This window comes from Trichoplusia ni, chromosome 23, assembly GCF_003590095.1.
Source record: "Trichoplusia ni isolate ovarian cell line Hi5 chromosome 23, tn1, whole genome shotgun sequence".
NCBI classification, from domain to species: Eukaryota; Metazoa; Arthropoda; class Insecta; order Lepidoptera; family Noctuidae; genus Trichoplusia; species Trichoplusia ni.
Window position 1 is genome coordinate 5,615 of NC_039500.1, and position 27,710 is coordinate 33,324.

At 36.4% G+C, this 27,710-nt stretch overlaps 1 protein-coding gene across 1 annotated transcript; it reads left to right on the forward strand.

The window, feature by feature from the left end:
• On the forward strand, positions 1–26,801 carry LOC113504928. The gene is made up of 19 exons (XM_026887448.1): positions 1–835; positions 6,114–6,233; positions 10,588–10,879; positions 11,061–11,347; positions 11,809–12,005; positions 12,165–13,177; positions 13,252–13,503; positions 13,593–13,897; positions 14,408–14,629; positions 14,717–14,870; positions 14,990–15,304; positions 15,468–15,585; positions 15,712–15,788; positions 15,909–16,024; positions 16,106–16,125; positions 16,994–17,155; positions 17,592–17,744; positions 18,705–18,778; positions 20,202–26,801. The coding sequence occupies exons 1-19, from the start codon at positions 663–665 to the stop codon at positions 20,316–20,318; spliced, it is 4,167 nt and encodes a 1,388-aa protein (XP_026743249.1). The 5' UTR covers positions 1–662; the 3' UTR covers positions 20,319–26,801.
• Positions 26,802–27,710: the final 909 nt, after the last annotated feature.

Consider the following 27,710-nt stretch of genomic DNA (forward strand, 5'->3'; position numbering starts at 1 on the left):
TAATGAAAAATAGCAAACAATTTTTTGTATGTATTATTTATACGTTGTTCTAAATCGTACATTCTCGGTTGTATTCGGCGAACTTGGCGCGGTCGTGTCGATGAGCGAGATCGCAGTAGAGTGAGTCTCGCAAAGAGTAGCGTTAGTGTGACCATAATAGCGATACTGTTCAGTCCGTCAGTCCACCTTCTCACGCTCTTAGCCATCGCTGTCGTCGTCACCGTCGACGATCTGCGTCGTGTCGCGCCGCGCCGCCCGTCGTGTTGATAATTTGTAAAGCGGCGAACGAAAAGGATGTGTGTATATCTACGTCTCGCCTTTCAGTTGACTTTCATCGTCGTTTTGTAGCGAACGTTTCGCACGGATATCGATAGGAAATTGCACTATCACTACGTAATAAAGTTATTGCATGATATAGTCGACAAATATTAAAAATTGCTGATACGTTATTCATTTTTTTGCAGTTTCAGTTTATTTGTGTAGCTGTCGAATTAAAAGTGTGGATTTAGATACGTTAGTAGTATTAAAAAATAGCGTCGCAGCGGTCGTGGCGCAATGCAGTGTATGTTTGGATGCGGATACGTATTGTGCTGTTTAAAACTGATCCAGGGAAACATACGTTTCTTAAATAGTGGCAGTGAACGTTTAAGTGTATTCTAGCCATGCTGCCTATGGTACAAACAGAACCAGTGCTTTTCAATTGCGGGGTCCACTCAGTCAATGTGGCTGCGTCTCCTCCGGCCACATTGCCACCCTCGCTTACACCGGATTCGGATGTGGATGAACTAGTTGATATATTCTTCGATGTTGATGTTGCTGTCAACACCTTGCCCAGGTAAATGACACATGAAATACATAGATTATGTGTGCCTAGTTCATATTACTCAAACGTATACTGTGCTATAAACATACAAATGGTTTTATCGTACAACATACACCATTCAGTTGTATATGGAAAGAGCATTAACTTGCTGTGTAACTGTTTGAGTAAGTAATTAACTTATTCATTTTTGTTGATTTGATGCTGAACAGTTTGTTTCTCAAAGTTTACCCTGTGATTCAAACGATAGGTATTGTAATCAGTCAAGTCATAACACCGCAGACCGGACCAATGACACACAACAGCGAGACCCAGAATGATTGCAGGTCACATAGTGTAGATAAAATTTGTAATTACAAAAGATAAGAAATAATTATACCAACAATATGTGCTAATCCATTTGGAATTGATCTTATGTTTGCGAAAATAATTAAAGGGACGCTCGGCTAAAGTAAAAAAACCATTGCGTAAGAAGAAACGAATGATTAATGTAAATCCAAGAGAAATGTCGTTATCGTGGTATTCGTTACGTAACTCGACATTAAATTAATATTTTAAATCGGCAACTAGTGTGTCTAAACATAACCATAATTTTTCAACAAGTGGTACAAAAATATAACTTGTATCCCGTGAGTAAATAAATTAAGAAAACAGCATACCGTGCTAATTCATATATGTTAACTCTCCCCAAATAAAACAATAAAGACATCTCAGAGAAAATATAATAGTAGCAAGCCCATTGATAATTTAGTACAGTAAATAAAACTGCATGGGCAATTTAAACAGAATTTCAGAACTGTGTAACCTGAGTTAAACAGCACCTCTCAATTTCGTATTATGCATTCGCTAAATGTGAATTATAAGGTACCATATGTTTTCATATTATTCGTAATAAAAATACAGAATCAGCATTATACCTCATTTTTACATCTGTTTAACAATGAATTGTGTCAAATCGGCAATAAAGACGGTACACATTTATACCATCTTTATTTTCAAATCATATGAAAATAATACGGTGACAATGCTGCTCTTAATGTCTGCTTACATCCAGAAGCAGAACCACTTACCCGTCGTATGTTTTTGATTCTGAAATTGTGTTTAAGAAAAATAAGGTTTTTGGTTATGCAAGGACTGCTTGACAACAAATAGTGTTCGGGTGCATTTGGAACCTTAACATGAGCTAGCTGGATTTGAGATTCTCCGGGGGGCTTCTTAGGGCCGCCTAGAGACAGAGGGTTTTTACGTAGAGGGTAAAACATGACTAAGTATGACCTTGGTGAAGTTACATACATCTGCAACAAGTCTTGACTTGTTATCCATAGAATAAGAAAATATTAAATGATCGTAGGGTACATTGTTCTTTGCTTAACACGAGAGGGTGTATGATATCTAGTTTATCGAAAGTTTACACCATTTAGGATTTTGTGCAAGAACGTCAAATTACAAAACATTTACTTAACACACATGACTTTTGAATGTAATCTGTAGGACTATTAACACGTGTGTATCACTCGTAAAACTTGTTTTACATTTCAAGGTTTTCAAAATGCAGACCTCCTTGAAAGACAAAAGTAATTTCCTTTCCGCAAAACTCAATTGTTTTAGTTTCAAGTCATATGTTTTACTTCCATTTCAATTCTAGTATACTTAATTTATGCAAACAAAGTTAGCACAAGTACAAAATCTTGTAGTACCACTGTGTAGCTATGGAATACTCACTACGATGGATTGACCTAAACTAAATTATTCTTCTATGATTCTTTAAAATCACGTGGTATGTCTAAATTCGGTTGCTATCGCAAGAGGTGGTTAATAAGCCTTTGGGGTATATTAAAATATGATTGAGTAATGTCGGGTTATAATGACAACAATGGTGTAATAACTTGAAATAAATAGTATGAATTATTCTGAGGTTGCCCTTCTTAAGGCAGACAATATCAAGTAAAATAAATCTTTGTAAAAACTAACGCAACGAAGACATAGTAAAATTTAACCAAACAAGGATGTTTTAGCGTATGTTACGTTTCAGCCGCCCTAACTTTCATAAGTGAAAGTTTTTTTAAATCAAATAGGCTTAGTATTTTTACAACACTTTCTACGTCCTATAAAATGGTATGGGTAACTTATTAAAACTGCGCAAACATGTTAAATATAAACAATTCCAAAAAAGTTTCTATACTTTCGTGCTCTCGGTGCTAATGAAAAGTTTGAGCTGTTGAATTCCGGGTAAGTGACGTTTTTCGGAGTTTGCACAGGACTGCAAAAATAAAATTATTTATTTATTTTAAGGAATAAGTGCAACACACGGCATGTATGTAGTAGCTATTCACTAATTAAACGCTAATATAAAACCTTATGCTAAATATAAGCTGTACTTAGAGTTCATGTAGCTCTTTTCAGTAGTACCTATTTTTTATAGATGATTTACTTATGACTCATTGAAAAATGTTGTGAAATAGTTTTATTAATTTTACGCATTTAGGAAATACGTACATACGTGGCCGGTTGTGGGCTGTTAAAACAGATAGATTTTTCGTGTACTATTAAGTACAGATGAGAAATGCAGTTGTTCATTTGCATGATTCGAGACTACAGTACTAATCCATGACGTCAGGTTAAATTAAATTTTGTAACCACCATCCACCTATCGGATTATCTAATTTATCACCTGCTTTGTAATTTTGTAGCGTCATCGAACATGATAAAAATATATTCTGGTCTTGGGTTACATGACGTATAGTAGATACTTAATAAAAATATGTCGCTCACTACTCACTTCAATGGATGGATTATATCACCTTTTAGCATTCTTGCGATCGTAAACTCTATATGTTATTACTTACATGGCTTCACTCGGAGTAAAAACATCTTATGCTAGGTCTAATCTAATGCTTCCTTCCTATTGGTACACATTTACGTTCTCTAGAAACATAAAAAAATAGGCACAATCATGTTAAGTTGTACATAATCTTCAATGTAGTCTTTGGAAATTCTCAAGGTCGGCCGTGGGCCAGGGCATCCTTATCAAGGCAAAACGTCCAAGACGTCCTTATCGGGGCAAGATCTAACAGTAACAGTTGTTTGATGGAGTACCCTTTGCTGGCCCCTTTTTATGAAATTTTGATGCCATAACAAAACTCCGTCTGTTTCGTTTAAGGCGCAGATAGACTCTCTTATCTGATCTAAGAGAATATCACTATTTGCGTATCGAAGCTTTTTTACAAACTGTATACATTTCTTATAATATTATGTGGTAGTATTACAATCAAATCTTATAAACAGTTTTAAATACAAACCTGACACCTATTATGACTAATAGTATGTAAAAACTAAATTAAACTAAAAAAAAGTGTTCATAATTGCGTTTATTCAATTGTGTCCTGCCAAAAATAGTACTGAATATCCACGAAGCAAGTTTTCAGGCCTATGATTGCATAATAATTGTTTAATGTCATATTAATCGAGACGTCATTTTCTGGCTTTCTACTTGTTACATAAAACCAAAATACGTACGCACACTATTCACATTCAAGAGAAAATCGTGGTCGTTTGGTTTTGCAAAATTATATTTACACTGCATAAAATGTAAAATCCGTTTTATTATGTCAGAACTAGTGCACAGTGTAGTAGGCTAAGCAACACGACCTTACTCGGTGTAATAAAATCAGATATAAGAAGTTACAATAAAGTTGCTTATGTAGAGGTAGTCAAGTATAGTTGTCTCGATGACGAATACCTGTTGAGTAACGATTGAAAAAGCGAAACCTTCGACCGCGGAGCGCTGACAATGCTTACCAACTTTCACCTATTCGAATTTAAGTGTCAGCTTAACTAAAACTTTAAATAAATGTAGAGTTGAAATAATTATGTATGGACAATGCGATCTTTGCATTGTTCAATTAATTATGTTAGCATTTCCATATTATATTGTTCAAGTTTTAATTACATACACCTGTGTGTATCGTCTCTGTATATAGTCTGAGTTGTGTGACTCAAATTCAGACAGGATATGAACATATACTAGGAACTAGATAGAGGCTTCAAACATTTTCGAGAATTATTATACTATTTCTGGTCACGCTTGTGGCGCGTTGTTGTTATTCCGAACATTATTATTTCAAGGTTGCGCGGCCGTCGCAGTGAGGTTGCGTAGTGGGGCTCCTCGGTAGGCGTCGTTCAACTGGTATCTCTGTCCCTCTTTTGCATTAAGGCTCTCCCACACAGATGCGATATATCGTTCGATATTAAATTATTGACTCGACGCTATATCATATAAGACGGATTTCTGTAGGACCGGTGTTACGTTTTGGCATGTAAATTATTTAATAGATTATATATTGTAGCTGTTATACCGGAAGTTATAACCGCAAGTAGTAACCATATTATAAAACTGCCACACAGCATATTCATCTAAATGTGTCTATACCTTAGAGCTACTTATTTCGCAAAGAAAAAACATCAAAGCCCAAGTAGGCTGTAAGCACATGAGAAATGCCTGAAAGGCAAATAAACAATCACAGTTAGGGATTAAAAGCTTTTTGATTATAATTATTGAATCGGGAACAAATAAGTTATATATTTCCTCATAGTCTGCAAAACACCAAGACTGAATCAATGTATTAAATATGCATTGTTTCAAATAAATGTATGTTAACAATATAAATATGTGCAAGTTACATTTATATATATACTTGAATGTAAAAATAATACCAACGATTTATGAATTAACCTTCACATGCATGATATTTAATATTCTTAATAATTTAGTATAGCAACTTCGTTTAGTATCGGTGTGTAAGCGTCTTTAGATTCAGCTTATTCTGTACTTGGCATTTGATATGAGTCGCGCCAATGAGAACATAACTATTCCTTGATAGTCAGTCCATTACGATAGTGTACATCCTCACCTGGTTAAAGTTTTGATAATAATATAAATACTTAGTTAAAAACCTGAATAAATACAATACATTACTCGCTTAGTAGCAAACATGACTCAGTCTTGTAGGTACTATTGTAAAAACAAGATGAGGGCAATCGTAGGCATAGTAAAGAATGCTTCCTTTGTTATTATTTATTTTTAAGTAGTATTCAAGTAGATTTATACCACCACTGTAACACTATATTTATTAGAATACATACATAGGTATGTAATATAGAGTATAATTATTTTTTACATAAAAATGTATCTTTAAATCACCATTCATCAATCACCATCGCAATACATTTTTATAATAGTTATAAAAAAACATCATACTTTAATAAAAGTTTATTTTGTTTGCTGCTTCTGTAGAATTGAATCCTGTGACCTCCAACTGGGAGACACATGGAGGGGGATGCAAGGCAAGATGAGCGTGACAGCGCCGGTTAAGAAGATAAGAAAAAAGTCAGACAATAAGCCACAATCACAACTGTACGTATTAATACGCTTAAAATGTGTATACATTGGTGGAAATGTCTGGGTTTTTGAGATGGACCTTCGGAAGTTCTTATTTATGTGACGTAGTAGTTCGTGCTTAGATTATTCGTTAAAGAGGGCTTACGTGTTTTAAATTTGTTTTACGTTCTTTACCCGTAGGTTGAAGTATATTTTATGTAATAAGAAAATAACACTCCTTTGCAAAAGCTGTGTCGTCAAATTTCCAATATTGAAATAAAAAACTCTTTTCTTTACTTTAAAACTATTAATGTTCCAACGTATGTATGTAAGCAAAGCGTTCACTTTTCTATTTATCCATACACTGTTTTTTATTGTGATACTATAATGACCTGTTATTTTTAAGTATTTACATAAAAATCCCGCGGAACGTAATGTTTATTATGAATGAGGTTTATCAGTAAACTCTTTATATTTGACAACAATCCATTAAAGTCAAAATTACGTAATAACATTCACATCATCCTACAAAAAAATACTTTATACCTTCATTTAAAGTTATATACTTTATTTAACAAAGAGTTTACATTGCACACCATCAAATGCACTTAATTAAATTAAAGCCAACTGTAAAAAAATGTAATATTCCTATATTAACATGAACACATCTACGTTGAAGGTTATGTCTACATGTATCGTTATCTTCAATGCAGTATTGATAGTATACATATTATTATCATCTATAGTCAATCAGTAGGTTAATATGTCGTAGGAATAACAATATGCACAATATCAAATAGTTTATCTATTATCATATTTTAAATGAATATAATTTTATTTAGAAGCTATAAGTCAATTTTATATTATTTATTTTAGTCGCTGTCATTGCATTCGAGTACCCTAACTCATGCTTGATGTTTAATAATAATAATATAATAAAGGAAACTCGTAGACAGCCTTCCCGAATGGCTATACATTACTTTTGGTGGTCGGTGCACCTGGCCCTATTCATGTTGACTGGCCAAACAATACGTGCTGCATACATACTCATATACGACAGCATCGCAAAGAACATTGAGTTAGGCCCAACCTAACTCAATGTGTTTAGAATTTAGATTTTCTTTGTTAAGTTTCTTAATAATGGCACGATTTTTTTATTTTCGTAGTTTGAAATTTTAGAGGTAATTAAAATATAGATAAATTTACAGTGAGTAAATATGCCATTTTCTAGGTAGGGCTTAAACATGACAAAGCCTTAGCTGGTCATGTACTGTAAGTAGCTAATTGCAGAGAATATCATGAAGCCCAGCTATATGTGTAAAATAAAAATATGACTGCTCCGTTTTATTATACATTTAGTATTATATGTATTGGTGAACTTCAATACTTTGCATTTTCGTGTTATAATGTATCGTGTCTGTGTGTTACACCTAATGTCTGATTTACTAGACACTATTCGATTTAAATAAGTTTTTGGCAATCATAGATACTGATTTTAAAACACCTGCATGATTGTAATTAATTCTAAGCCTGCATGCGCGTAGTTTTTTTAGCGATATGAAAAACTTAGTGCTTGCTATATCAGCCTTTAGTTTTAACTAATCTCGTTACATGATAAACCGAGGAATAATAAAATCAACAGACAATACATTTATCCAATTGGCTCCAAAAAGTACAACTCATCGACAGTTTAATTATCTCACCAGACTTAATTAACTAATGGGGCCATCAATATTTATTGACATTGTATTGTAAGTACTTACGTGTATATTGTACAGTAAATTATGGAATAGAAGCTGTTTCACCCGGTGATCACTTATGATTGATGATTCCTTTATCATTTTAGTACTATCTAATATCTATCTATCTATATCGACACCTTTTGTATTTAACGTCACTTTGATAGTACCAAATATCTTGTTGTTTAGATTGTCTCGAAGACGGCTGGTCGATTAAAATTAATACTCAATGCAGACATCCTTGTTATTGAGTTTTCCTTTTTAATATTTACTTAGATATTACTACCAAGAATTAGTTCATGTAACGAAGAAATAACAAATAAAAATAGAAAGGTTCTTGTGTGCTAATAATGTAGTTTATGGATAGTTTGTACATAATGCTGTTAGGTACGAATCTACAGATTAGTAGAAAAATACTATCCAGAAGGATGCGAGGCAAGAAAAATAACATAGGGAACCGCTTGTCTAGTTTCGGATTTCGGACCCTAATCATGAGTTCCCTACAAAATTCTATTCAATTCAGTCTGGAGATTTTGAAGAGTAGTGAATAAAGTAATCTGCACGCATATAAATAAATAGCTATCCTGTAAAAGCTAGCAGTATAATAATTCAATATAGCTTTGTCGTTTACAAGCAACAATTTAATATCGATTACGTAGTCTTTTACTTTTAAATGCAGCAAACCTACAAACATATTATGTTCGAAATGTTTCCGAAACCAGATTATCCGGAAAAGAACTGGGGTCACCGGCATAGCTTGCAGAATCGGCAAGCTAAGTTGCTAGTGGGCTGGCCATGTCAGTCGGACGACTGATGGCTGTCGGAGCGGACCAGTCCATGCGTGGAGACTGCGAATCTACAATCGTAGTGCTGGACATCTCACCAGCCAGATGGACAAACGATCTGAAAGGTAGAAGGAGTAGAAAAGGTGCGGGAACCAGAGAACCATGTTAAATGGTCCTACTTCAGAGTTACCCCGTCTACCTGTTTAATGATCAATTAATAATATTGAACTTTTACTTACTTAGAATTTAATTACGATTGGATTGTGTTCTTTAATAATAGTTTCTTTATGCTGTCGTTTTAGCACAGGGCAGTGAATGACGAAATAGTTGGTAGTAATCTTTTACAGCATATTTTTCTTGCCAGGAGTCACTTTTGATATCTGGTTTATGCGTCACGATAACTCGCGTAAATTGTGTGTTCATCATGATATCGGAAACGTCTCATTGTTGTCTTTATGCTGAAATAGCCTAGGTTATAATTAATAGTAAACACGTAATTTTATAAGGAACCTGTTTCCTATCTAAGTAAATTAATACCAAGTAGCTGGTCTTTCTGATAAGCTTTTATTGAAAGGCTGCTTGAAGTGATAAATGAAAATGTAATGAAACTTTAAAAAACTTCATGTCAGCACGAGCTTTCAATCATGTGCAACTGTGCTGGTGCTCGTCAACTTTATACGTATTAAGTTTATTAAGTTGTCAAAACAAAGGTACCATTGACTAGTTATTTTTATAACAGACTTAAAGTCAAAGTTTTACTTTGTTTCTTTTATGTCTGGGAATCAGAAACCTGCCAATTATTTAAACGTTTTCGGTAAAATCATTTAATAAGTAATTAGAAGAGTCATACTTAAATCACACAGATTTAACCAACTGCTTTAAGTAAGTCCCTTATTTACTGGACTATAAAGTATGTAAACAAATTATAATTAGTTTCATTATATTTGTATATTTAACATTCATACGTAAAGCTCACAGAAAAGAGATTTGCCTTATGTGTGAAATATGAAGGGCTTTGAAAGTTGAAGGTGTTTCTAAAGAGTATTAAAATAATGTACAGAATTAGGACTTGACTTAGTAATTATTAAGCAGAAAGCGTTACAAATAATATAGTGAAAAAATCAAACCTCAGACAGGAGTCGAACCTGCTACTCCTGGCTATACGCTCCAACTGACTTAGATTTATGAAATTAAATGTTAATTATTCAAATGTACGGCGTTTAACACTTCCTAAAGTTGTTTTTGGCAACGAAGTTGGGTTTTTGTTCTTGGTGTATTACATGCTTGTATGTTCTGGCTAATTGTGTAAAAATACAATACATTTTTTTTTACACTCGTCTAAACTTTTTAATTGCGGTTGGAATAAAATAATTGTTAAGTTGCTTTTTCGTTTTAATATCTTTTTGGTGACTGTCGCGTTGAGGTTATCCATAACCCGAAAATATTTCCGGAAAAAATATAGACTGTACCTAAGTAAATAACACATGTTGTTGTCCATCTAGTAACACATGCCTATATACCTACATAGGATGACGGCACCCGAATTATCATTTTGAATTAGCATCTTATCATTTAAAATATGAGAATGAGTTGATAATAATATAACTAACTATAGGTTTGTAGCTATGCAATTATTACTAATTATATACATTCATAGATGACCAATTTGACATCAGTGTAATCGTTACTGTATTAAAAACCTAATTATTTGTTGTGTTTGTTTTATGACGTTACTCGTTAACTTGTTTATACTGTAGGACCTGAAAATTTTGTAACTTGGATAGCAGATTAAATGGAGAGAAGCAAATCTGCAAATAATTGACATATTGTATCAAAATTAGTTATTGGTATTTTTCTTTTTTTCAGAAATAAGTGTATCACCGAGAAGAAGCGACGGGAACTCGAAAACGAAACCATAAATCAACTTGAAGAGCTCTTAGGTACCTGTCTCGCTGAAGTCAAGCAACCGGATAAGAACGGAATAGTTCGCGAGGCCACCCGGCAGATCCAGGAGGTGCTGCGGCGCCGGCGGGAGTGCCCCGAGGAGTGTCCGCTGCGCGTCGCGCAGTGCCTGTCGCCCGTGCAGGCCGGCGAGGTCAGCTCCACGCAGCCGTCCTGCGCTGGCTTACAGTACTCCGAGCTCACCTCGCTCATAGAGGTAAGAAAACTCAACATATCAATATGGCATATCGTAGTAAACAAAAAGTGTACGAATGGGATTGTTATTGTTTTTTTTTCTTAAAGATCATACATATTTTACGTGTTATAATAGTCAATATTATTATTTTTTAATTCGTTATTCCATAATATAATAATTGAAAAAAATTTGCTTGTTTTAGGCTCTCAAGCATTACACCGGCACCCTCGGTTGGGTTTTATTGGAAATAAACTCAAAGGCTGAAATTGAATGTATAACCGAAAATATTAAAGAGCTCACTCTGCAGGACAGAACTGAGCTGTATAAGAAATCAATTTTCTCCCTTTTGCATGTCAAAGATCATGCAAAATTGAGACCATTGTTAAGAAATATACAAACTTTTAACTGGGGTGCGGGAGAAATCGACAAATTCCAAGCTATACAAGCTCGTCTCCTTATCAAAAATTCCAATGGGACTGACAGTGTTGGGTAAGTTCTTTTTCGTAGCCCGCTTTTGAAAGAATAAAAAATATGTTAGTCAGACAGACATTGACACAATATGTACCACTGAAACATTGATATGCGAACGTATTTTGCTTTTTCATCGTGATAGTAGATGTTGACGACGGTCGCACGATAAGAGGCCGATTACATGTAACTAATACGTATTACCGTCGAGTAATGCAAAACTACTGTACATACAAATCTATTTCACAAATAAAGGCAATCACAAAGAAAAATACGCAGAGCGCATTACTTCGGTACCATATAATAATATCTAGAAATTTTAGTCTACGTTGTTGATTTCAAGAAATAACAAAGTGTGCGTTGTTGTACTTGTTTTATAGATTATTTTTATCTTGTATTTGAAATTTCTTAAGTATTACAATACAGTCAGTCAGTATGTGATATTATTGTGGTCATACATGGAACATGTATTTGTGTTGTAGGTACGCCGAGTGCGTGATCCACGCTGCGCCCGTGCGCGGCTCGTCGTCGGAGGAGGCCGGCTCCGTCATGTGCGTCATCCGGCGCTGCGAGGACGCGTCGGCCGCACTTCTCCCCGGCGACGGCGGCCCGCCCGCCATCACCGCCAAACAGTCCGATCATATCGTCTTCAGATTGGATTGCAACTTCATTATTTTATGTAAGTTAGATCAACGTCTTAGAAAATCTAAAATCTCAAAACTTACCATATTTGCATTTATGTAATTCATAGCTTTACTTTGGCTATTGCAATAATTTTAGTAGAAAAATATTTATGGGGATTGTAGTTACTAATTATATTAATATGTTTCTTTTTCAGTTTGTGATTTAAGTGGAGTGGAAAACTTAATAAACACTGCTATACCTCTCGTGGGTAGTCGTTATTTGGACCTTGTTGAGAATAGTGATCGTGTTCGTGTTACTGCACACTTGCAAGAAGCTGTGTGTCTTCCCGCACCACCCGCGATTAGCGAACCTTTTCGGTTACGCATTACTCCAGACAGTCCTAGCTTTAGAGTTATAGCTCGATCTCGTCTTTTTCGAGCAAAGCCTTCATCGGGAGAGCCTGATTTTATAATGTCTACGCACACTGTTCTCGGTGACGAAGATATGGATCTTCTAGAAGCGGACGGACCTCGTCCTCCTGTTGGTGGGCCGCTAATGGCATCTGTTGGAAATGGGGAATCTTCGAATTGTGAACCCAGATATCGTTCTCCTATAAGTCCCAATGAAGGCCAGTTTCTTAATGATTTTGACCTAGAACCATGGTCCTTGCTGGGTGACATGTCGAGCGAAGAGTCTAAAGACCGAAAAGACAGTGTCGAAGGACCTTCGCAACCCTTAACCCCACGTGCAACACCGACTCCGGGTGAAGGTCCGCCTTCTAATCAGCCCGCAGAAGAACCGAATAGGCTTCGGACACTTCTTAGTAAGAAGCAAACAGGTAACGATAGCGGGGTTAATTCAAACAATCGGATCTTGAAAGATTTGCTAAAGCAAGAAGACGAGGAGGCTACGGGTAGCGAAACGTCCGCGCCGCATACGCCTCACACTCCGCATACGCCGCTGACTCCGCACACGCCGCACACGCCCAGCGCCGCGCTGTCGCCGCTGCACACGGCGCAGGCGCACGCGCGCCCGCCGCCGCACCCGCCGCACGCGCCGCACGCGCCGCACCAGCCGCACCAGCCGCACGCGCAACACCAGCAGCACCCGCAGCACCCGCAGCACCAGCCGCATCAGCAACACCAGCCGCACGGCTCGCACATGCCTAACGCGACGCACTCCATGCAGCAGGGGCAGCATCATAATAATTCTGATGTCTTATTAAGGGTATGTATTTTTTCATAGATCCTGTATGTTTTCTACAAACTCCATGGTTCTAATAAGTTATTTTGACGTCTCAGATACTAAATGAAAAAACAGACGAGGATGCGGAGGAAAACAGGAGAAATTCCGCAGATGGAACCAGAGGAGTGTCACAACCTAGTGCTCTGCTTTCACAGCTGCTCTCTAGTAGTAATGGGCCGGCAGGCAACGGACGACCTCACGACAGCAGTGAAAACTATCTAGAGAGAATGGCCGCAGTAAAACGAAAGTTCGATGATGCTAAAGGAATGTCCAGTAGTTCAAAGAGGGCTACGCCTGAAAACCAGCAGGTAATACAGATGGTATTTTGTACGAATTTTAAACATGTACATTCTCAATCGTTGTGCATTGTAATATATATGGGATATCTATGAAACAGGTTACTTCGAGTGCCCTTCCTGCGGCATCGTCTACCGCTTCTTCGACGGCCACGAGCCCGGCAACCAGCAGTAGTCTGGGACAGAGCCTTTTATGCCAAAAGAACCAAATTCTGGTATCGTTACTGGCGCGGCAGCAGACGACGCCGACGACGCCGCTGCCGCTGCCCAACCCTAACCTGCGCGCGTACGGGCCCACGGCCAGGCCGCGCCCGCCGCAGCCGCCGCAGCTGCCGCAACAGCCGCAGCAACCGCCGCAGCGACACCACGTCTCGACGCTTTCCAATATACTCACCGGCACGAACCAGTAAGTCTTACTTATTATTTTTTTTGCCATTTAGGTTTTTATAATAACTTTCATGAGGATGATTCATTATTATTGATGCAACCGTTTACCTACGTGTATTAATCGTGATTGCCTGACTAGTTTCGGACCCAACCGGAGTCCTTTAATCATGAGCTGACGTAGCAGCGACGGTGAATTGTTCGGACTTATTTAAATCAATTTCTTTTTCTCAATCTTTATCTCTATTATATTGTAATTGTCTAGATCCGGTTTTATTACACCCAATTCATCCGTGGGGACGGCCTCAAATTCATTTTATATTAGTTGGTCCTGTGCCACTTGGCACATTACTTGTTGAATTGGAGTAGTAGTAAGTTTAGATTAATCACCATCATTGAGTATGTATTTTGTCAGGGAGTATTTTATTTGTAATAACATGTGAAATTTTGTAAATTGTATAATATTGCATATATAGGACAGACAATAACATTTTGTAAGATTGGTGAAACTAGAATAATTTGTGTATCGTAGTCGAACCAGCATGAACGGCGGTGGTAACGGCGGCGGCGGCGCGGGCGGCGCGGAGTGCCCCGTGAGCATGGCGGGCTCCAGCCACCTGCAGATGGTGCTGCAGAGCGGCGAGCTGGCCGGCGGCGCGCTGGCGGGCGGCGCGCGCGCCTACCCCGCGCCCGCGCCCGCCGCGCTGCACTACGGGACCACCGCCCCGCACCTCGCCTACAACAACCAGCCCCCGTACGTACTTACCGCGAGGCTTCCATTCTACACAACTTCCATAAACTTGCACTTCACTTTATTTGTTCATTTCTTTATTCTATGTAGCAGTGGCAGTACTAGAGCCCAGAGTGGAGGCGGTGGAGGAGGAGACAGTGAAGTTCCTAGCGACCAGACATTGTCCGATCTCTTAGATGAGGTGATCGAGAACATGCCCGACGCTGACCGATCGGCAGCCGACGTTAATGTTCGGCAACGACAAGTAAGTGTTTTATTCTGTATAAAAATTACAGTCTTGTTAATTTGTCTTATTAATGACTACTGCAGGCTTAACGTTTTATTTTAATGTAAGGTTTAAACAATAGAACGATATTCTAACAGGGAATGAAGGAGAAGAACGCCATGATCAACGCCATCCGGCAGAGCCTGATGCAGTGTGAAACGGTAGGCAAGGCGGCCGGCGGGTCGAGCCCGGGCGGCGGGGCGGGCGCGGCGGGCGCGGCGGGCGGCGCGGGCGGCGCGTACGCGGGCAGCCCGGCGCGCGCCGCGTCCCCCGAGCCGCGCGAGCGCTGGCGCGCGCTGCAGGCGGGCGCCGCGCTGTACGCCGACCCGGCGCGGGCGCGCGCGCTCGTCGAGCAGCAGCGAGCGCGACTGCTCGAGCTGCAGCGCACGCAGCAGATGCTCGTGTCGCCAGAGGTATGATAAAAATTATTAAGGTAGCAATCACAACTACTTTTATGCACTTCTTAATCAAATGTAATATAATAAGAATTTCTTAAATCCGCCGTCGATAGCTGTCAGCTATCGACGGAGACTAGGATTTACTTTCATTATTATAATGATTAAATATTGATTACAGGCTACTGAGCAACCACAGGCTGATTTGGGCTCCACCATCAACGCCTTGGTTTCAGCGACTCCGCCTAACGTGACTTTAACACGTACGGACTATCAACATCAAATATATCACCAAAACAGTAAGTACTGTCTTCTTGTATGTAGTTCAAATATTAACAACAAATAAAGGTAGAAATTTTACTGTATTATTAATGTACGTAATATTACGTAAATAAGTATGTAATTATTTACAACTATCTTTACAGGTCAAATGGGTCCACATTATGGTACCAATAAAATAACGACATCGCAACAGAATCCAATGTTGAGTCGACAGCTCAGTGTAAGTATTATTTAGTTGATTTATAATCAGTTTGAACAAATCAAGGCAACCAATAATTTTGTACATTTTATGGTTTTGAATATATTTGGAAGATATTAATGTAGTGTGTTGCGTGTGCAGGTGGCTGGATCAGGCGGGTATTCTCGCGGCGGCGGTGCGGGCGGGCACTCGGCGGCCGCGCTGCACACGCCCATGACGCCGGCGCCGCCGCCCTCCACGCCGCAGCCCTACCACCGGCCGCCGCACCAGCCGCACGCGCCGCACGCGCCTCACGCGCCGCACCAGCCGCACGCGCCGCATGCGCCGCACGCACCGCTCGCGCCGCGCCCGCATCTAGGTAACGCAACCATGTCATAGCGTCAAACCTTATCGCTGAGGATTTATTTCATCTGACATTACCGTAACGGTGTCGTAAAATTTTTGTCACGCATATACTCGGTCAATATTTTGAAAATATTTACGACTTACGGCATAGAATTTAGCTCCCAATATTTTATATAATACTAACGTTTGCTTAATAAACTTTACGCGGTATTTACATTTCCTTATAATAATTATATCATTTACTTATAAGGGTGGTCTTGTGGTTTTAGATTAGTTGTTTTAAGCGTAGTTTTGCTTATAACGTATAAAATAAACAGGTATTTACATTATTAATTAAGGAAAAATAATAATCAAACATAAATTTTTCAATAGTTATAATATGCTTCAAAAAGAAATATGGTAGATATAGTTTAGAACATTGAAAATGAGTTTAGTTTGATTCAGCATGTTAAAATAAAAAACATCGCATGTCCCGTAGAGTTTAGTTATAGAAAGTCCCGTCAAAAGCGGGATAACTTCTCTTAAATTCTAGACGAAAGTAACCTATTTGCATGTCTATGGCTTAACTATCTGGTATCTATGAAAATCTTTTGAATGCAAGTCGGTAGTTATGATGCGATGAAATAGATTTTTTCGGTCGCATAATCTCCATTTCGAGATACAAATCGTCGTAAGGTGCAACTACGGTAATCATTTGGTATACGGTTATCGTTTCGCCGACAACGCTTTTTCGCTAAGCGTTGTATCATCCTGGCATCTTCGACCCACTTACTCCCTGATTTCGCGAAAAAAGGGAGCAGGCGCATCGAATTAGGTAGGTCGGTCAGCTATTACGGCGCCGTGCCCGCTGTCCGTAGTACTTAACTCGGCGTGTGTGGCAGTGGGAGGCTACTACGAGGAAGGCGGCGCGGGCGCGGCCGGTTACTGCGGCGACTACGCGCGCTGCACGCCGCTGGCGCCGCACGTGCCGCACGCGCAGCACGCGCCGCACGCGTCCCACGCGCCGCACGCGCCTCACCCGCCCCTCGACCATCAGCACGCATGTGAGTATGTCGGACGCCCACTGCCGCCGACTGCCACTCGCAGAGTGCGAACCACTTACCCAGAAACACTTCTACAACTTTTAGGAGGCAGACAAAGTACCAATTTCACCTTGTATCGAAATATTTGATTTAAATGTCAATTGTGGTACGAGTGAGGTAAGGCGATCGAGTAGAGCTCAGTTCAAACTTTTAACAATAATTATTTCTTCCGATACCTATCGCTCTGCATGAATAATAATAAACTTTTGCATTCTGCGCTTAAACATCCTTTCGCTTTCCTGATATGATTTATATGAATGAATCTGCATTTAAATTAGATTTGATCCGGGAACAGTTGTTTCTTTTACTATACTGGAGGTCGAGTAAAGGTAACAAAGTAGTGAGGCTCGCCGTGGCCGCGGGCCGGGCGCGGGTTGTAGCACGCACGGTGTTGCAGGCGCGGGCAGCGGCGCGGGCGCGGCCGGCACCTCCGAGTACGTGCGCAACGAGCTGCGCGCGGTCGTGGGCGCGCGCTCCGCCCGCCCCGACCTGCACCCGCTGCAGCCGCCCGACATGGACTCGCTCATGAGCTTCGACATGACCCCACCCGGTACGTTGCTACTACTCTGACAACACCAGCTCTATACTTAGAATGGACTGTTCAGATGTTGTCTCATACTGCCGATATTACTCGAGTTATGTTTTGACTAATTTAAAAAAATATTTTAACCGCATTTAACTTGTTAATATTTGTATGTTCTATATAAGTAAATGTGTAAAGTAATGATAGTTTTACAAAGTGAGTGATATAATTTTAATTCTTACAGATTGTAATTATGATTTACTTAAATAACCGAAGATAAAGTGCTACCTAGCCAGTTTTAATTTTTAATTCAAAATTAAAATAAATTTATATGGATACTGCTGTGGAGGTGGTTCCCACTGTGATCGCGAATTGTTACCTTTTTCAAAACAATTTGGAGAAAGTACCTCTAGGTAGTATTTATGTAGCACTATTTTTATATCATGTCAGTTATAAGGACTAGCCATGCAACAATCACCGATACAAGGATACACATTATATTTTTTTATCACCATGTGATCGATATATTTCGAAATTAATTAATTTGTCTGTGTCATAGCATCGTATGTTATACTAATGTCGTTCAGTTGTTTTTGTATTTTGAAATAGTAGGTCTTCAATAGAGATTCAAGGTGATACAAAATTGCGATTTAAAATATTTATTCTGCTGTAGTTTGGACAGTACTTAGAAATCCTCCTAGACAACAGTGTATGTATTTGTATTTATTAGCTAGGTGTATTTGTTTCATCTGAATCAGATTAATGTGATCTAGTTATATCTCAAGATATAACAAGAATATCTTCACAAAATCTCAGGATAAATCATATTGGCTAACGTTATAAGAGACCATTAACTGTCTGAATATATTCGGGAATGTGAACAACAATATTTTGGGACATAAAGAAACAATGCTCGTCGAGCGTGTTTTCTTAACATTGTCAGTGTAGGGATAACCACTGCCAATGTATACGTGTGTACGTACGTAGGTGGCGGCAGTGTGGTGGGGGGCCGAGCGTCCTCGGCGTCGACAAATTCGTGGGAATCGCAACAGAGCACCCCGGTAAGCTTGGGACGCGATCAGCGAATACAAAATATCATCTAGTCACTTCACTTCCTTATCGGTTTTCATTATTTTGTAGACCTACTTATAATTATTACGTCTGCTCTGCTGCGTGTGTTGTCGATTCGATCATCTTGATACTAGAGCTGATTTAAGGAAATGTACCAAAGTTAGCTAAATGAAGATGTCTTAACCTAATCCTTATTATATCTCCAATAACCAAGTGAAATGAAATAATTTAAATAAATTTAATTTAAATTTCCAAAGTCTAAAAAGCTTAAAATTGGTACATTCCTGAATTTTGATAAGCTTTTGTGATGTGATGTCTAATAATTTGTTTCTTATCCTAGAGAAAACTATTTAATACAAAAGTAACGCAAATAATGATTTTTTAGAAATTAAAAAATATATAACTTACAATATTATAATGTCAACGGCTTTTAGGATTTAACTTCCAAAATACTTTTCAGCTTATTTTGAACAGTGGGAGAATTTGGCATGCACAGACAATAAAGTGTGGTGGAGGTTTTGTGACGTTGTAGTAATAAAACAAAAATAAATTATTGCAATAGTTTTGCTTCTTGTTCGCTTATGAAATGTTAGAAAATTGCGTTTTAATTCAGTTTTCGTAGATATACAACAGACGATTGCATGGCGGTACTGTAGGACTGGTAAACCGGATTATTCTATTAGAAACTTAATACACGAGTAGCGATCAAGGTTGATCTATCATAGGTAGTTTAATATTAATAATACATAATATTTAATCAATTTTTTCTCTTTGCGTTTTCAATAAAAAACAAACCAAAAAATGCTTAAAACTGATACATACGTTTGTGCAGCACATTTTTAGGAATAAAAATAATGAAACACTTTTTTATCCGTATTGTTAACACTCTTCAAAACTATGTTCTTATGTTGCCTGAATGTAGTCTAATTGTCATTGGGACAATATTTTGATCGATCCTCGTGTATCGTAAATACATTATTTTGCTTAAAATGCTATAGTAAAAACACTTTCGATTTAAACGTTTTTTTCAGGCATTAACTATATTTTCTCTGATTAGATTTTCTTATTACTCATATTCAACAATTTAATGAAATATTTTTATGTATTATGTCAATGCAATCAGAAGTCAGTAGTAAACGGAAATATCTTCTGTTTTATTGATAACTTGATGAGAATAAATAAATACAATTGGTGGTTTCATCATTGCATATCTAAATAAAAATCTCCAAACGTCGACTACCTGCGTAACGTCCGTTATTATATTTGGAAATATAAATATTACGGATGTACACCGCACAGTATAGTCTCCTCCCAGGCATTTGACTGATGTGTTTGCACTCTGTTGTGGATAGGCGCACCAGGTCGGTAGCGTTGTGTGGAGTGGTAGTGACCTGTCCGTTTGGTTTCGCGCAGAGTACTACGGAGGCGGGCTCGGCGGAGGCGGCGGCGGGCGGTGATGAGGCGCGCGCGGCGGCGGGCGCGGGGCAGGAGGCGAAGGCGTCGCTGCTGCAGAAGCTGCTGTCGCAGTAGCTGGCCTGCCCGCGCCTCTCTCTCGCTGAACTTTGCATTTATTAATTTCTCGCTTCATCGGATGGACGTTTACCGAAGATTCTTAGATTCCAGCGTAACGAACGTCGTCGTTCCGAGTTACGATCTACGTGGTACCTCTGCGGCTGTAAATCTCACTCCCGTGAGAATAATATAGTACATACGCGTATTTATAGACACCTTTAATGTAGTCTAGTAGTGCTAGTGATGTTTTCGAGTTGTATAAATCGTTTCGTTAATGACATATTACTTCTAAGTTCTTTGAGAAACTAGATTTTATAAATATGTATGTAACTATGCTCTAATTTTAACGAAAAACGAATCGATGCGAATTTCGTAGCTTCCTGTGATGGAAAAAAAATAGTGATTTAAAATTATTTTATTGATTCGTACGCCCAGTACACATACACAATGTACAATAGAAATATACTGCGTGCAATATTGTATAGAAATAAACACATATTTTGGCGTTGTGAACGTTATGTATTATAGTATGAAAGTCAGATGTTACCTGTTATGACAAAGTAATTTGTATTATAGTATATGATGACGAGACGTCGAGTGAAATGGTTTCTCTTATGGAGAATATTATTTTTACGTGTAAATAATATGTTGTTAAATTATAGCTGTTGCTTTATTGTAAATATTTTTGTTAAAATATTTCATTGTCTTTCGTGCATGGTACAATTTTTTTTTATTTCAATCTTATTATGTAATTGATTAAATCATTATAAATATTATTTGATGTCTTTTCCAACATTATTTACCTCTCCATTTATGTTTGCTTATTTTTTGAATTTTGTATACAGCGATCTAATTTATGTTATAATCACAAAACTTTTTATCGACCTGTGAGTATAGCGTTTTACCTGATACAAAATATGTGTTAATATTTTTGAAACTTCCCAAAATGATTTTAACTTATATTTATGTAAATGATTTTATATATTTTTTTATTTGTAATTATAACATAAATATGTCGTTTCGGAGAAAGAGTAAACCCCCCCTTATAAAATTGTTACATATATATGAATTCTATAAATGGACTAACTTATCTATTTGGTGTTTGTACCGTAACACAATGGCGTATACTCGTCGTAAATAATAAACAATTTGAATTGGTAACAAAATGTGCTATAAATATATTTTTGACTTAGGAATATTTCGCTATTTCATCGCACATTGTGCATATTTTGAATTTAATAAATAACAGAATATTGATGATCTAAATTATGCACCATAGGTATTGTCATAACTTAATGGCTAAATATACACGTTTTTGACACGAATATAACGATTTTGATGTTGCTACGTTTAATTATCAATGTATTTCCGTGTCTATTGTCTCAAATTAATGAAACTAATATTTGAAAATAAAATTTAGCAAAATGTTGATCTTCAATTACTTCAATTAGACTCCACGATTTTTTTTAAACAATTCTAAGTACAAGTCAATGTACCCAAATTGAATATTAATTAACAAAACTTACTACTATTGACTCACTCTGTTTCAGACGCTTTTAATATTTATCGTCATGATCTAATCAAAAACGTGTGCGCTGCAAATATATGAATTGACTCGACATACATTTCGTTATTTGCTATTGATAAACTTATTTACCTAATGGTAGTTTAAGTTTTGCTCGAACATCCCACGGTCTTAATTATAAACGTTGTTTATATTTGAAATGATAAAAAGTTCATTTATATAATTTTATAGTTATCTACGATAAGAAATGTTGATGGTTTAATAAAAATAATGTTTATAATTAATGTCATTTAAAGTAATGATCTGTGTGTAAGTTATATGTGCGGTGGCCATGACGTAAATTTGTCAATGCGAGAAACATCAATGTTGAATGTCATTGTTAGAAACTATTTATTAAGTTTAGGCACGAAATTAGCAGTATTTACATACTTTGCCATTTCAGGCAGTATAAATGCTAGGATTTATAATTATTTAAAAACTTGACTAACAATTGTCTTAATATGGTGACGGAAGTAGGTTAGTATCTGACGTTACAAATGTACTTAGCTACAAATATAACATATAAGATCTTTTGACATCTTCAGTTGATAATAGTCAAAATAAAAATAATGTAAAGCAAATATTGCTTGAAATGGCACGTAATTTTGACGTTAAAAATTAAGCATACTAGAATTGCACAATATTATCTAATAATTATTATTGTATGTAAACTTAAAAGTATAATTATAATTAAATGACGATAAGACCTCTTGAGTGTGGTATGTATCCTGAAACGGTCTAAAATATTGTCTAACATAAGTAAACCTCAGGACGGATAAATTAAAAATGCTCCCCTTTATATAGTCGGGACCATACCTAGCCTGAACGTCAGAACAGTGCAATTTTGAATTATAATGAAGAGTTAAAAATAATTGTTTTGTGACAGTTTTCACTAAAGTGATGATCTTTGACAATCGGGTACATGCTATCGCCGACCTTTATGTTTTTAATCAGGAATTGTTGCACGTTTACCATAGATACCTGTTAGCACTAATTCTATGTAGTCGTTATAATTTGTTGGCGAGTGGCAACAACTTAAGCGTTATAAAGTACTTAAAAGATTTTAGGGGGTTCACTCAATTTAGATCATAATATAAGTAAGGTTCCATATATGTTTTAAATACTTTCCTATAAAAATATTTTTCGAAACACCAACCATAACATGTAAGACGTAGATACGTTAAAGAAGTAAATTGTGATGTGCTATAACTAAATAATAAACGTACAAAATATGTATAGATAACCCATAAACCAAGTGAAACGAGTAATCTGTCTATAAAATATAATGATAAGAATATTTTTATACCATTCGAAATAAAAAATAGTAAGAAGCGTAGGCCATTGACCAATTTAATTTGTCATGATGATAAAAATTGAAAACATGAATAAAAAGTTGGGCTCATTTGACGAGGATACAAAGTGAGATAACCAAGCTTTACGTAATCTGATGACCATGATAACATAATTCATTCCACACGATGGTTACAGAGAGGCGATTCTGTGTTAGTTGGTAAATTTCAAATAAAGTACAAGTGAGGGCCTTGAAACATGGAAATTTAAGGAAATAGGCAAGGAAGTAGTCGTTTCTAAATACATTCATAATGCATAAATATATGGTAACAAAATTTATTTACTCGTAACTGGTCGCTAGATGGAACAGCATATAATGCCGTCACTTAGTTTACGACGTCTCGATGAGAATGAATGTACACAAATGTTATATTTTTTGCAGATTTACGGTAACATAACTAGTTTATGTAATCAAAACTATATTATAACGTTCGAGAACACGTCCATTGCATGATTAAACCGACTTTTCCGTTATGTAAATAATGATGTCATGCCGTAATAAAGCATAGGTGCCTGAAAATCATAGATAAAAGAGTATTTTTTCAATGCCATCTTTTAAAAATAGAATAAAGCGATTCTTGATAATATTGAAATAGATTTTAGAAATAATATGTCGACTAAAGTCATAAGTCTGCAACTACATATAAAATAAGAACTAATAAAATATTCATAAAAACTCCAGCCTCATATTTACCTAAATCAACAACATTGTATATAAGATACATATTAGAATGAAATGTTTTTATATACTGTAAATCAGGTACTGTCACATGTAAACAAGTTATTTACATACACAGGAATAATGATTTATCTGCAGGTTTATTAATTACATATAAAGCTTCAGATTTCAATTTTGAAAAGTAACTGAATAGTCCTACAAGCCAAAATACGTTTTACATGTGACTGTATTTTTATAAATTGACCCATAGGTCATAGATTAAACCTATACCTATGCTTTGTATGCCCTACATTATAAATTCATGTCTACTTTAATATGTAGTTACGGTTAAATTTAATTGGTTCATTTAGTCTTCCACAATGTGTAGTATGAAATCTGGAGTGACTTAAAATTTTAATTTATCCTTTTTGGTTTTAATGTATGAATTTAAAGCGTGTGTTAGCACAATGAAAAATATGTTTTGCCTTTTGACTTGCGAAATGGAATTCTTAACCGGTAGTAATTCGTTGAATATGACTAACCATGATGCCTTTAATAAGCTAGCTACAGTCTGAGATCTAGAGTGCATTAAAATATTAAGATATAACAAAACTGTAATTGAAATACAATACTATAGGAGAAATACATACATACTTACCTTCCGTTTACTTAAGATGGTCTAATGCCTCTAATAAGTTTCTACTCTTTTCAATCCTAGTTACAGAATACTATTTCTGTCTTCTATAATTAGAAGCACATTAATACACATTACGTTTTTCCCAAAATTATGAAGTCAGCACCTAACAACCGTTGCCCGATGATAGGAATTTTATCGTGTACAACGATTATAATTATATAAACGTGTGCGTTTGTATTCATCGTATTGAAGCTCAATAGTATTAAAATAAATTACCTATTACTTCCATCTTCTAAATTATTAAAGTTTAGGCACTAAAGTCGATATTTTGTAACAACCAGATAGACGTGCTCAAAGTTACGACTGCGCTGCGCCGTATTTATAATCATCAACGAAAATAAGTATTCCTATAATATAAAAATAATATTTTGATAACGGGAAACTAAAATTTTAAAGTGGGCTTTATAAATCAATATTACATGAGTAGACTTCGTCTAGTTATATACTGATATTCGTCTTGGTGAAAGGAATTACCTCATTTAAGAATCAATTGGAACTTTGTAGTTCATAACAAAATTGTACAAACTGCTACTGTTTAAAACAAACGTTGACGAAGGATAACATTTGAAAAATCAAGTGTGTGCTGATATACTTATAAGTATTTTTTTCTTATTACTTAGAATATATTTGATTTGCGAATTGGGAGACCCGATTCTAATATTATTTAAAATATATGGAATTTTCGAAATTAATGGTTATTACGAACATATTGTAAGAGCATGGTAGATTTTACATTAAATGATTACACATTTCTGGAGAAATCGGTATATATTTAAATGTTACATATGATTTGGAATTCTATGTATGAAGATTGGAATTACTATTTCATTTTGTATTTAAGATATTACGACCCATTGTCTCAGAGTAAATTTAATTAATTAAAATATAATTAATTGGGTCCAAAATTCCATCCAATCTTGCAGAATAAATTCAATTGGACTGCATTAACAAATGTGATATATCGATGTGTAATAGAAATATTTTTTTATCATTCATATAAAATTACTCTGCGGCAAGGGCCTATGGATCACTATCACTGTGCACTTATTTAATCAGAAACATAGACGGGTACGGGAGTCTTTGTTTCTAATGGAAAACATAATTAGTTTAACAAGACTTGTTTTCAGATTATGTTACACGATAAATCAATTTATTTTATAGTTATTGTTTATTATCCTGATATTAAGAAAGGGTTTTCTAAAATTCCTCTAATTAGAGGTAAGATTGTGTGATAAAATATTTATTATAGAAGGATGACAGTCGCTAACACAATGAGGCATTCTCGTACGCCGCCGATTTTATTTTTTGTATAAAATCATGCCTTTTGTCTTGGCCTGTCGTCTGCGTACAAGGGTATTTTTATATTGTGAATATTACTTAGGTTTAATATTCTGTTATATTGCTATAACTAAACTAATTATGTTTTCCTAAACCATTGCAAAGTGATATTAGATTTGGTCGCTCACAGAATTGATGTTTAAGAATGTGTTTTACTACTTGACAGAGCTGTGTTTCCATTGTAGAGATAAGCAAAGGCAGGTGTCCTTAGTCATAAATCTCAACAAATATCAATTACTTTTTTAAGACAAGCTGGTTACATAAAATACTTTTTCGATAAAAATATTAGACTCCTAGTCCTTGTTTCTACAATTATCTTTTTTGTGAGTGGCCGTTAAGTCTGTGTTATTTAGTTCTTCAAATGTTAATTAAGGCCTTTTGTGTTTCTGTGCATTTCTACGCATTGTATGTATGTATGTTTAAATATTGTAAATAGCTAAAATACATATATTTTTACGATTAGCATACACAACCAAAGTTGTTATGAAGTGATGGTTGATTAAATAAGAAATTTAATTATAGGTCGTTATGTTTATTTAAGAAGAGATTCAAATTAATCTGTACAGTTGCAATGCCAGTACATCCAATGTCTTGTCTTAGCAATGTTAACAACATCCCCGATTTAAGTAAAAATATCTTCAACAACCAAATGTATAAAAGAATAAATAAGCAAACAATGAAAAGGAGTAAGACATTCTCCTTTTGTTCCTAATAGCTTGCTACGGGTGATTGCCACTTGGTAACAGTCAATTAAGAAAACATACACGACAAGTACTAATACCTTGAAAATGTAATATTTTATTCATTGATGAAATCAGGCGTTATGAGTACATAACATTTAAGTTGTATTTTTTTGTACATTATAGATTCGAAAATATATTAATATCTAAATAACCTGTGTTTTAGTTAATACCTTCCCTCTATACTTCTGACGCTAGTTTTCGTTGTAATATTTTTTTCCCACGTTTTTATACACTCACTTTCCTTGTTTGTTTGTCGTTCCAGTAGAATTTTTGCAATATTATTATAATTAATAGACTAAAAAACTAAAAACCCACGCTTTTAAATGTCTCTCCATTCAAATTTTACCAGTATCGGTCCATTTTGCATTGTGTATCGGGTCTGAAGCTTGCTTATCGAAAAGTGCCTCATCTTTCAATGTTATCGTCGTAACGACAAAAAAAAAATCAAAAAAAGTGAGTGTATAAAAACGTGGGAATAATACCTACTACTCTACAGCCGGCTTCCGGGGTAGTAAAGTCACTATTAATAATGAGTTAAGTAAGCAGATAGTTGGGAGCACTGCTGTTGTATTAAACGTCATTTGCACAAACTTAGTCCCGCCAGTGGACGACATGCATCTCAATAAATAAAATGTCAAGAGCGAGTCCGACAAACACTGTGTAAAATAAAATAAATGATCACTCACCAAATCTCTTAACGTACCAAACTATGGAGCTAGACACCAGCGTTTACAAGGAGCGACTGCATATCTGAACTCCTTAACCCAGTTACCTGGGCAACACGATACCTCTTAGTTAGACTGGTTGTCAGACTTTGTAAAGACTGTCAAAGATGTATGAATAACAGCCGGGACCCTACCCGGAATTCTACAACAGAGTAGGTAAGTCAATTTCACTATCACTATATGATTTTCCAACAGATACGATAGATTCACTGTAGTGATAACATAGTTCCCGCAGGGGGTACCTAGCCACGCTATATTATTTTGGCTATGAAAATATCTGTAGCCATAAGCTTTAGATGCCATTAACCATTCCGAACCTGGGCCCGCTGAGGTCG